This window comes from Dipodomys spectabilis, unplaced genomic scaffold (genome assembly GCF_019054845.1).
Source record: "Dipodomys spectabilis isolate Male_0828 unplaced genomic scaffold, ASM1905484v1 ptg000089l, whole genome shotgun sequence".
Classification (NCBI taxonomy): domain Eukaryota; kingdom Metazoa; phylum Chordata; class Mammalia; order Rodentia; family Heteromyidae; genus Dipodomys; species Dipodomys spectabilis.
In genome coordinates this window covers 1076049-1088483 of record NW_024870766.1, presented here as the reverse complement: position 1 = coordinate 1088483, position 12435 = coordinate 1076049, and the positions used below count along the sequence as shown (strand labels likewise).

Sequence of the window (12435 nt, the reverse complement as noted above, 5' to 3'; positions counted from 1 at the left end):
AAAAGAAAATGAGGGGCTGGGAAGGTGGCTCAGTGGTAGAGTGCTTGCCTTGTATGCCTGAGGCCCTGGGTTCGATTCCTCAGCACCACATAAGCAAAAAGAAGAAAACCGGAAGTGGTGCTGTGGCTCAAGTGGTAGAGCACTAGCCTTGAGCTGAAGAGCTGAGGGACAGTGCCCAAGCCCAGAGTTCAGGCCCCACGACTGGACCCAAAAAAAATTTTTTTAATAAATAAAAGAAAAGAAAAAGAAAATGAACTTGAAACCAGGTGCTAATGGCTTATGACTGTAAGCCTAGCTACTCAGGGGGGTGAGAGTGAGACTGGTGGTTCAAAGTCAGCCTGGCAGAAAAGTCTATAAGATTCTATCTTGAAAATAATCAGCACAAAGTTGGCTGGAGGAAGGTATGGCTGAGGTGGTATAGCATCAGGCAAACAAGCAAGCTGAGTACATGAGAGGTGCTAAATTCAAGTCCCACTAATGGCAAAAGAAAAAAAAGAAAAAAACTTTATCAACATCATTGCTTGTCTTAAGTAAGGAAATAATTGGAATCTAGGTGTAATAATTATTTAAAGAGCACTTTTATTTATCTACATTTTAGTGACTGTGACAGATTGATATGATAGAATTAAATTTTTTATTTTTCAATGTCTTACATTTGGAAATGGCATTTAAAATTAGCTGTGGGGGAAAGATTTTGGCACTATGTTCATATTGGCCCAATCTGTTTTCCTTGTCTAAGAGCAGTGATTTGCTTGACTGTGAAGATGTGTAGAACAAGAAGAAACTGAGATCTAGAGAATCATGGTTCAAGGTCAGCTGGGGCAGAAAGTTCATTAAACATATCACCAGCAAAAAGTACAAGGCTAGAGGTATTTCTCAAATGGTCATATGCCAGCTTAGTAAACCTGAGTCCCTGAATTCAAATCCTAATGAAAACAAAAACAAATAATAAAAAGAGATAATTCAGAGAAATTATGGGTTTTTTTCAGAAGATATGCAGACATACATACAATTACCTACCAGTAGAGCACAAAAGGAAGAGTGAAGACATAATCCTGGTTGTCGAATACTTATCTCTGAGGGATGGAAAGAATAGGGATTTGCCAAATTTATGGTGGGAGGAGGTTTACAATGAGATGAGGAAAAGCAACAGGATTTTTAGTGACAAGAAATCTAAACAAAAAATATTCCATGGAGGAGCCAAGTGAACAGAATCCTAGGGTTCAAGACAGGGAATAAGAATTAAAAGTATTATTTGGTGATATGGAAGTCCTCATTATCATCACCACAATTATCATCATCAGTTTGGTTATTATTATTGATGATACACTTTTATACTATAGCCTAAGTTCCTGGTAATAAGCCCAATCTAGAGCAATTATGATTCTTGCTATACTTTGATATATTGCTTCCCCAAGGCCTCAAAATATTAAATTCTACCAGCATCATGTGAATGTGCTTTAGCCACGTGTGTTAGTATTACAAATTAACAACTATCTTTCAAATATCTATTAGACATCTTCCTTAATAACTGAAACCTGAAAAAGGTAAGATATATTTTATGGAAAAATTTTTAAGGCTTTCTATGCTAGATCTATCTAATAAAGTTAGGAGACAAATGGAAGTTACCAAAATGTTACTCATAGAGAGGGAGCAGAAAGAAACTATCCACTTAGCAGAGGCAAAATATATTCAACTCAGGGCATGCCTTTTGTACTTAAATTGTATTTTTAGCAGATGGCCAGAGATTATTAATTTTATTTTGATTTTTAGTTTTTAACCTACCTTTAGTAAGCTGAAACTGAGCAAATAAAATTGACCTAATGAAGGGAGAATTTACAAGCAGTTGGTTAGTATTGAATTGGTAAAAGGTTTTAAAATATGAATTTCTAGTAGTCTCTTACTAGGTCACTGTTAGTTTGAAGAACTTTGACACTGTCTATTCTTTTGTACAATAAATAGTAAACACACAGAGAGAAAAAAAGAAATTGACCATGGAATTTTAAACTGTTACATGTTAGACCTTTTTTATTAGATGTAAAAGGATATATTATCTAGAATGTTTAGGGTCAGATAACCAATTATTTCCCATAGGGTGAGAAGCTGCTATACTTCTAGGATCTCAAAACAAAGTTGATAAATGTGACCTTGATTGATACGTCTATAACTCTCAATTCAAATGTAGGCCCATCAAATTATAATAACTAATGCCCCTTGATCTACAACAGACAAGAAATTGCTGTGCAAACAGCAGACCTCCTATAAAAGGAATATTTTAGAATTTCTCTCTTAGACTCTCAGAAATTTAACCTATGAAATTAGCTCAAATTTGTAGAGGAGATAAATACATCCCATAAAAATAAGCAAACAAATCAGGCTGGCTTTCCAACGAAGAATAGTATATAGACATCTAACTGACATAGTTAAAAGGATCCCGAATATGTCAGTGAGAAAGTGCTGGATTGATTAGTCTATGAGTTCGAGGGAAATGTCGGTCACAGTGAGAAAATATGTGTGAATTTAATGAAGGACGAGAACATGAAGGAAAGACGGTAGGGGAATCTATGGTAGTTAAAACACTCAGATTTACTAGTTCTAAACTCAGAGGCTGGAGCCATCTGACTTCCCAAGACTGATCTTCAAGTAGAGAAAACTATCAGGCTTATACGGTGGATTTGCCTGGAAGTTATGATTCTGGCAATGCATTGTTGAATCAGAATCTAAAGCAGTATAACAGTGTCTTACACAATATAGTAGATTTACTCAGCTGCACAAGTCCAATAAACCAGGTACAGATGGAAATACATGTATGTCCAAATCCCACCCCATTCTAAGAATCAGGTCAATTTGGCATCTCTGATCTTATCAGAAGATATAATCTGACTTCTAAAGGATGTACCTGGTTGGCTGACATAGAGCAAACACCACACCAATTGCCTTGGTAATTATTGAGATTCTATGCAATATCTTGTGAAGTACTTAAAAGATACAATTAAGGCCGGCATATTAGAGATAAATGGCATTTTTGATGACTGTTTTGGTATAATCCACACAGATAAATACATGAAAATACCCATGAGTCTCAAGTCTAATACATTATATTTTTAGTAAGTGACTCAAGGAAGTCACTATTGGCCAGAACCTACTGTCTTGATTCATCTAACTGGATTTCCCAAGGCTCCTGCCCTAGCTCATTTGTATTTAGTTCTTCTCAGGGCATGGAAGATACTGGGTGCTCCCAAGGGTAGATGGGCACTGGGGTATCAGAGATGCATGCTGCAGTTTACATGCTCAAGCCAATCAGTTGTCAGTACAAACTAAAACAAGCAACGGGTCAGTGTGTGTGTGTGTGTGTGTGTGTGTGTGGTGTGTGTGTGGTGTGTAGTTTGAATATTTGGCTTCAAGCTTTCTTCCATGGAAACAACCATATCCTCCAATATGTAACAGATGTGAAAGGGAAGGATGAGCCCTCACTGAGTCATTCAGTAAGCACTGGGCATGGAGAGGAAGAAGTAGGAACATGTTATCTGTGTGTATTATGTATCGTATACACCGTTTCCTTGACGAATGACATAGTTCGGTTTGGTGTGTTGCCCTCCCTTTTTGTTAATACTCTGTGTTCTTTTTCCTTTGTGCTGCACGATTAGGACCCTGCAGTGGGACACAGACCCCTCAGTGCTCCAGCTGCAGTCAGACTCAGAACTTGGGTATATGTCTGCTCTTTTGTTACTCCTTTCATTTAATATTTTGTTGCTATAGTTGTGTTGAAATGCTGGAGCTGTTGCTGCCCGTGTTTTTCCTCTCCTTTTGTTGAACTTGCAGTTTGATAAGTTTATTTTCTTCTGTTAGTTTTCTTTTATAAATCTTTGAAGAAAGTCTCTCTTTGTGGTAACCACCACAAAAAGATGGCTTTTGATCTCCCCATATTGATCCTTGTTATTAAAAACAACACTACCCAAAGCAAAACTACAAAGCCAAAATCACAACTTTATTTACAAGTGGAGTATACACGTTCTGTCATAACAGATATGTTTTCTAACCATTCTCTCCTTTACTAACAAGTTATTTTAGGATAATTCTGTCCAGGATTGGTATTAAAATGTTGTGTCCTGTTCATTTCCTTTCTTCTGTCACTCTATGGAGAATTTAGATAGATTTCTATGAAAGAAAAAGCAAATTTGTTTAATACCTCAAGTATTTTATGTTGGGTGATATATTTTAAAGATAATGTTTCCAGAGGAAGATTTATTGTTCTTGACAATACTTGGGGCATTATATTTTTTAAATAAACATTTTAAAGGAATAACTAAAGTTCATTATTGAGGGAATACAGTGATAAATTATTATATCATAGTGGATTCAGTGTTGGAAAAGTTTCTTTCATGCTTATTTTCAATCTGAATATCTTTTCTGATGAAATGTCTGCATAAATCTTTTACATTTATTGTGTTAGATTTCTGTGGCTGTCACATGCTCCCCGAGAAAGTTAGTATTAAAGGAACAAAAGGCTTACTTGGGCTCATGGTTTTAAAGGTTTCAGCCCTTGGCCAGCTGGCTACATTGCTTTCAGGAGCCAAGTGGTGAGGTACAAGTGTTATAATGGAAGGGTGTGGCAGAGGAAGGCTGCTTACCTCAGGGCAACCAGACAGTAGATAGAGAATGAAAATGAGAGTGGCAAGAAATATGAGATGCCCTTACTGGTATACACCCCCCAGTAATCTACTTGCTCCAACTGGGCTCCACCTCCTAGCTTCTACTTCCTCCCAATAATGCCATCAATTTATGAATCTGTCAATGGATTAGTCCATTGATGAGGTTACAGTTCCCATGATGCAAAATCTTCCCCATATCCCCACCTCTGAGCCTTGTATTGGGCATCAAACCCTCAGCAACAAGTGAGACTGTGGAGACATTGCATATTCAAACCATAACACGTGTATATTTGTTTTATTTCATTGAATTTTTCTCATCACTGAGTTTTGTGAGTTCTTTATGTATTCAAGAAATTGTCCCTCATCTGATGCAATTTTTTAAAATATTTTTCCCAACCTGTGACTTGTCTTTTTCATTTTCTCACCAGTGTCATTAAGAAAGCAAACCATTTTTATTTCAACCAATTAAGAACCATTTTTATTTCAACCAATTCCTGTTTAAATTCTACAGATTCCTTGTCCTTCTACAGATCATGCATTTGTTGACACATGTTTAATTCCAGTGATTCATTATTTGACTGCAAAATATTTGCCTATGAAAACATTTGATATTATAACTTTATTATGGAAAAATCTTAAAACTATAATACTATAACTAATAGTAAAGATACAATTGAGTTTATATTTTTCAGTGTTAGCTTTAGTGTTCTGTGTCTTTCAAGTAATATACCCATTTCACCTTCATTGGCAAATTCATTGGCCTAAGAGTTAACATAATATTTTTAAATCTATAGATATAATCACCTTTCCTTCTGATATTGGTCAATTTTGTGTTTTTCTGTTAATACTTATGGCTAGGGGTTTATTTATTTTTACAGAATTAGAGAGAGAAAAATGACTCCATATTTGTGGAGATTTTAGCACAGTTAATGCTAGGCCATAGTGATTTGATTGGTGTGGAGAATTAGGTAAAGTTAAAAATTCAAATCTAAACTTCTTGTATGCCTCTTTCAAGGGTTCCAAATCAGCTTTCCTTTCCTGTTGTTAGTGGTAGTGGGTTTAATTTTATTCATTTATTTATTTTAATTTATTATTTACTTGTTTTGGTTTGAGCTTTTATTTTTGGCTGGGGTTTATAAATTTTATTTATTCTTTTTAAATTGTTTTATTGTAAAGATACTGTACAGAGGGGTTACAGTTACATGAGTAAGGTAATGAGTACATTTCCTATTGAGCATTGTTACCCTCTCCTTTGTTTTCCCCTACCATCTCTTCCCTCCCCACCTCCCCAATTCCTCCCTCTCCCCTGTGCCAAAGTTGTAAAGTTCAATTTCAACATAGTGTCTTGTACATCTCATTGTTACAATGGGGTCAAGCTGTATTCTTGTTTCAGCATTTTGTTATTTCTCTTCCCTTCCCCAAATTAGAAAAATGTATATACAAGATTCAGGGCACTGGAATCAAATACAGTGACAACAGGGATTATACCATGGGGGAAAAACATACAAAAGAAACAAAAAAATCACATGGTCCATTATAACTACATTAAAAACTACAGCCACAAAGATAAAACCTCTTTAGTTCCTCACTTGGGGTTCATTTCTCTTAGCATCATCTTATATGGTTAGATGTATATAGCTTTTGACCTTTTCTGCTTGTTCTAGACATATACTAGTTAATGAAAATAAGGGAAACCATGGGACCTACGTTTCTTTGGGTCTGGCTTACTTCACTTAATATAATTTTTTCCAAGCCTTTCCATTTCCTAACAAATGGGGCAATGTCATTCTTTCTGATGGAGGCATAGAATTCCATTGTGTATATATACCACATTTTCTTGATCCATTCATCTACTGAGGGGCATCTAGGTTGGTTCCATGTCTCAGCTATGATGAATAATGCTGTGATAAACATAGTTGTGCTGGTAGCTTTAGTATGGCCTTGTTTGTGATAAGCATAGTTGTGCTGGTAGCTTTAGTATGGTTTGTTTGTGATACTTTGGGTAAATGACTGAAAGTGGGATTGCTGGGTGATAGGGGAGCTCTATTTGGAGTCTTTTGAGGAACCTCTGTACTATTTCCAGAGTGGTTGAACATGTTTACACTCCCACTAACAATGCAGTAGGGTTCCCTTTTGGCCACATCCCCTCCAGCATTGGTTGTTATTATTAGATTTCTTGATTATAGCCATTCTAACTGGAGTGCGGTGGAATCTCAATGCTGTTTTGATTTGCATTTCTTTTATAGCTGGAGAAGTTGAGCATTTCTTCATATGTCTATTGTCCATTCTTACTTCCTTTTCAGGGAAGTCTCTAAATCTTTAGCCTACTTATTAATGGGGCTGTTGTTTCTTTGAGAATTTGTTATTGGGGTGTTTTTTTGAGTTCTAAGTATATTTTAGATATGAGACCTTTGTCCATTGCATGGCTAGTGAAAAATCTTCTCCCAATCCGTGGGCTTTCTATTGATCTTGCTAGCTATGTCCTTTGTCACGCAGAAGTTCTGCAGTTACATGCACTCCCGTTTGTTCAATCTTTCTTAAATTTTATTTAATTTTTAAAAAGCAGTTTATTGATTTTTCTCTATATTTTGTATTCCATTTCATTGATTTCTATTCTTTTCTATTTATATTTCTTTTCTTCAATTTGTTTTATTTAGTTTGCATTTCTTTTTCTAGTTGCTGTTTTTGAGTGATCCTTTTAGATCACATTTGGTGTATAGGTTTGTTTTTTTAAATAAGTCTACTGTTTGTTTTTCTTCAACAATTTTGTATCTGAATGTTTGATCAATTACTTGAAAATGAATATTAATGTCTCCTACTATTATTGAATTGCTGCTGCTTTCTTCAATCAGATCTGTTAATATTTACATTATGTACTTAGTCCTCTAATGTTGAGTTTGTGTGTTCGTGTGTGTGTGTGTGTGTGTGTGTTTGTGTGTGTGTGTGTGTGTGTGTAATTATTAAATTTTCCCATTTTTTTTCATTTATAATACCTTTGTTGTCTCATGTGACATTTTTTGTCTTAAAAACTTTTGTCTGGTTTAGGCCTACCCATTCGTATTTTATTTTAGTTACTAGTTGCATGAATGTCTTTTTCCATTCCTTTTAGCCTATGTGTGTCCTTATAGTTAGAATGAGTTTCTTGTAGACATTATATATTTGGATCTTGCATTTTATTAGTTTAGTTACTCTGTATTTTTAGTTGTTAGTTTTAATGTATTACACAACTAATTATTGAATGAAACTATTTAGTTTGTTAACTGTTATCTGTTTGCCTTGTTTTTCTCACCCACTGCCTTCCTTGGAGTTTTGTTGTTTTTATTGTAGAGCATTTTTCCTTTTCTTTTTTTTTTCTTTTGTTTAACTTCCATAGGTATTTTCCATGACTAACACAGGACTTATATAAAATAGATTTTAGCAGTCAGTTTTAAGCTAATATCAATTTTTCTCACATACTAAATCTCCACATTTTATTCTTTGTTTCCTAAACTATATGCAATTGTTATCAAAATTTATGTCTGTTTATTCTGTGGCTCTGCTAATAGTTATAGTTATAGCTAATCGTTATAACTAATAGTTATAACTATTTAACTGCTTCTGTCTTTTTAGTTTTGTCCTTTCATTAAAAGTTATTCAGATGGTTCACAGCTAAAATCCTAGCCACTCAGGAGGCTGAGATCTGAGGATTACTGTTCAAAGCTCACCCAGGCAAGAAAGTCCCTGAAACTCTCATTATCCAATGAAAAGCTGGAAAAAGAGGTTTAGCTCAAGTGGTCTTGAGCCAAAAAGCTCAGGGATGGTACCTAGGCCCTGAGTTCAATGGGTGCATGCACACACACACACACACACACACACACATGCATAAATAAATGTTATCTAGTATTATTGTAGTAAAACCATATTCTACTTTTGCCCATATATTTTCCTTTACTAATTAACTTAATTTCTTTTGCTTTGTATTGTAGTGGAGTTTTTCTTTTTCTCCTCCTTCTCGCTTACATTGAGCACTATCTTGTGATGTGTATTATTTCTGACAAAAAACAAAAACAACAAAACAACCCAAAAAGCAGGCATTCTAGTGTAGACATCAAGCCAACTTTAATTTTCTGTTTTTAACTACTGACAAAAAATAATTAAAAGGTGTGTTGGCATAGGTTTCTTTGTATTTGTTTCATGTGGTGATTTAGGTGCTTTCTTGATTGAATTCCCATTTCCTTTTCCACATTTGGGAACTTTTGAGCCATAATTTTCTTAATGAATGTTTGATCCTTTCTGTCCCCTTCCCCATACTCCTTCCTTCCCTCTCCATTGAGAGTCTCACTTTGTTTATGAACTGCTCTCCTAATTTTGGTGAGTACTTTTATGACTATCATCTTAGTTTCTCCATTGTGTGACTCAAATATCTCTGCTTCTTCAGGACTGCTTTTTATGTATTTTCCTTCTTTTATTTGGAATAATTTTCCCTTTTTCTTTATTTTTCTTAGCTCTCTTGTGGGTTTCTGCAATTCAGCAGAACTGTCTTCCTATCTTCACATCCTGACCTTGGACAGAACATGGATCTCATTCATTACTCTAGCCAGAGATTCTGAATGTTTCTTAGGCCTCTGTGCTCATCCAAAATGTTATCTTTTTACTGTTTACTTTTTATTTAGTAGTTCCCATAAAGTACAATAAGCCTCTTGAGTCTCAAGGTAGTAGCTAGAAATACTGGGATACTAGATGCATGGCCTACTTCCTTCTCTTCTAAGAATATTGGAATTAATGTTGATCACCCATTAGAACTTCAATGACTCAAGAAAGGGGCTGGAATGGATAGTTCTACTTCTAGGAGAATATAGAGGCTTGCTCTTATTTCTGAAGAAGATTTTTGGGGAGGATCAGACTTCAGACTAGCATTTGCTTTCCTTGTCTTCTCTACTGGCAAGTTGGAAGTCAGATTATTGGGTAAAAGTTGGAAAAGTTGAAATACTAGATAAGTAGTATAATATTTTTTGAAGAACATAAATGTGTAGTAGGAGTCATTGATAAAGTTTATATCTCTAGAAGAAGTGTGGGAAAAGCCATATGGGGCCATTGCTTTGTTCTCTGTAGACCTTAGGTAACAAGTAAATATTTAGTCCATCAGCTCCCAGAATAGTTTCATTAGTAGCCAGACTCTCATATAAATGTATCTGAAAATTAACACTCTTGAACAGTATAATCTACCTCCTTTTAGGGGGAAGATAGAGCTTTGTCTTTAATCCCTAGAACACAGCTGTTGTGAGTAACAAAATTTCAGTCACTTTCAGGGGACACGTAACTGACTCCAAATGCAGAAGCCAATCCTTTAGATATGGGCTAGAAATGTCAGAGCTTTTTCTGTGCAATCTAAACTTTTCCTGGCAAAGCTTCAAACTGGTATTTATTGTCTGTGTGCTGAGAAAGAGGGTAAGAAATAGGAAGTGCTTGGTAACTGTTTAAAGCTCTTATTTTTCATCTACAGTTCCAGCAACTAGTGCATTCTGAATCTCACCATCTCCCAGAGACAGGAATATTAGGCACCATTCTTTCTGACAGCTATAGGGCACTTAGATGTGTGGGGTTTGAACCAATTAGAAGCTGAGAAATCAACACACATGTCATAAATGACACATATGCCAGAGCCAGCAGACATGGCAAAATCAATTTCTATTGTGATAGACACATACCTATCACCATAGACATATGTGTCAGAATGGACACACATGCCACAATCAACTGCATGCCACAATCAGCACATGTCACAACTACACATGTCAAAATCAACACTCGGATCAAAAGACATGTCAAAATCAGCAAACATGTCAGAATTTACACACATGACAAAGTAGACATATATATCAAAATAAACGTAACCAAATCAACACATGTGTCAGAATCGACACACATGCCTTATGTGAATGCATGCTGAAAATCTGTACACCTGTTGAAACATACTCATGTGTCAAGACCAACACACATCAAAAATAACACATATGGCAGGGTTTACATATGTCAAAATTGATATACATGTAAAATTCAGCAGTCACGTCAGAGATTACACGTGTCAAAATAGTCACTCGTGTCAAAATCAACCCACCTTTCACAAATGACACACATGCCACAAACAACATGCATGTCAAGATTGGCATACATCTCAACTGACACACCTATCAAAATCACTCATTTCACAAATGTCACTCAGGTCAAAATCAGCATGCATGTCAAGGATTGACACATCACAGTAGACAAATATGTCAGAATTGACACACATGACACAATAAACAGGCATGACACATGGCACAATAGACACGTCAGAATTCACACACATGCCACAATCAGCATGTATGTGAAGATCAACACACATGTCACAGTTGACATGTCGAGATCAGCACATGTGTCACAGTAACCACACATTGGTATTGACAGACATGCCACAATCAATGTTTGTCTTAATGAACACACATGTCAACCGACACATGTCAAAATCAACACACATAGCAAAAATGACACATATGTCGAAACTAGTGCACATGCCAAAATCAACACTGGCCACAATAGGTATATATGTCAGAATTGACACACATGCCACAATCCACATGTATGTTGCATTTGGCACATATGCCACATGTCAAAATCAACACCCATGTCAAAAATGACACATTTTCCCTTCCTTCCCCTGTGGCTTTCCCTTCCCTTTCATCCCCTCCCCTCTCCTCTCCTCTCCTTCCTTCTCTTCTCCTCTCCCCTCTGCTCTCCTCCCTCCCTGTCCTCTTTTTCCTCCTAATGGTGGTTTGGACCAAACTCAGGGTCTCATGTGTGCTACAATCACACTACCCTGTAAAATATCTTCATACACTTTATTTAGATCCCTGGTTTTGAATTGTCTTTCAAGGTTTCCTGTGTAACATTGCCCTCTCTCTCTTTTTTTTTTTTTTTTTTGAGAATCATGTGGGTTGTGCCCTTGGGCAAACTGACAATGTCTGCCTCTTTAATAAATTCAATCACATGTTTTAACAAAACATGGAACAGCATCTTGTAACATGTTCATGTTGATGAAAATGTAATAGTACAGTATACTTGAGAGCCCATAACTACAGATGAATTTGACTCATGTAAAACATTAGTCATTTGATTTGAACAGATACAGTCTGAATTTCATCCTAAGAAAGGCAGGGAGCACTTTGTGGCATGATCATTTATTTGTGTTACACTTTCCTCAAGATGCTGCCACTTGCTACCCTTTATTCAGAGTCCTTAAAGAATCTTGTGTAATCTCATAAAGATATTCTCTATCCCACACTTATAGATAAATTTTCACAAAGGCAATATTCTTGTTTCATTCTGCTTCAGAAAAATGAAGGCCGTTTGGTAAGAAATGCTGTTACTGTGGCACTCAGTGACTTGAAAAATTCTATAATTATATAGTGTTATCCTACAAATTGTATGGGAACTTGTTTAAAAATATCCAGGAAACAAAAACTCATTCCTAAAAGACTATTTTGTATCATAATGTCATTTGTATATAATATTGGAGAAAACATAATTATGGCTCATCTGTCCTAATGATTGTTCTAAACTTCTGTTCCTTAACATGGGCACTCAAGAGCAGAACCTCCTCCAGCGTTGCCAAATGCGATCATAACCCGGACGATATTCACTCTTTTTGTATCACAGAAATGTTGCGGGGATTTATGTGTGTTCTGAAGTTCCAGGCAAATCCTTCGGCTATGCTTGACTCAGCCAGAGTTGACATTTGCTTCTATGAAGAAAAAAAAATGTGGTA

The 12435-nt window shown here is 35.9% G+C and overlaps 1 protein-coding gene across 1 annotated transcript in view; it reads left to right on the top strand.

Moving 5' to 3' along the window:
• The window catches only part of Dync1i1 (dynein cytoplasmic 1 intermediate chain 1), a 278997-nt gene that overhangs the window by 39967 nt on the left and 226595 nt on the right, over positions 1-12435 (top strand). Inside the window, exon 5 of the mRNA XM_042684669.1 lies at positions 3648-3707. Coding sequence (XP_042540603.1) covers positions 3648-3707 — 60 coding nt within the window. The remainder of the gene's footprint in view (positions 1-3647; positions 3708-12435) is intronic.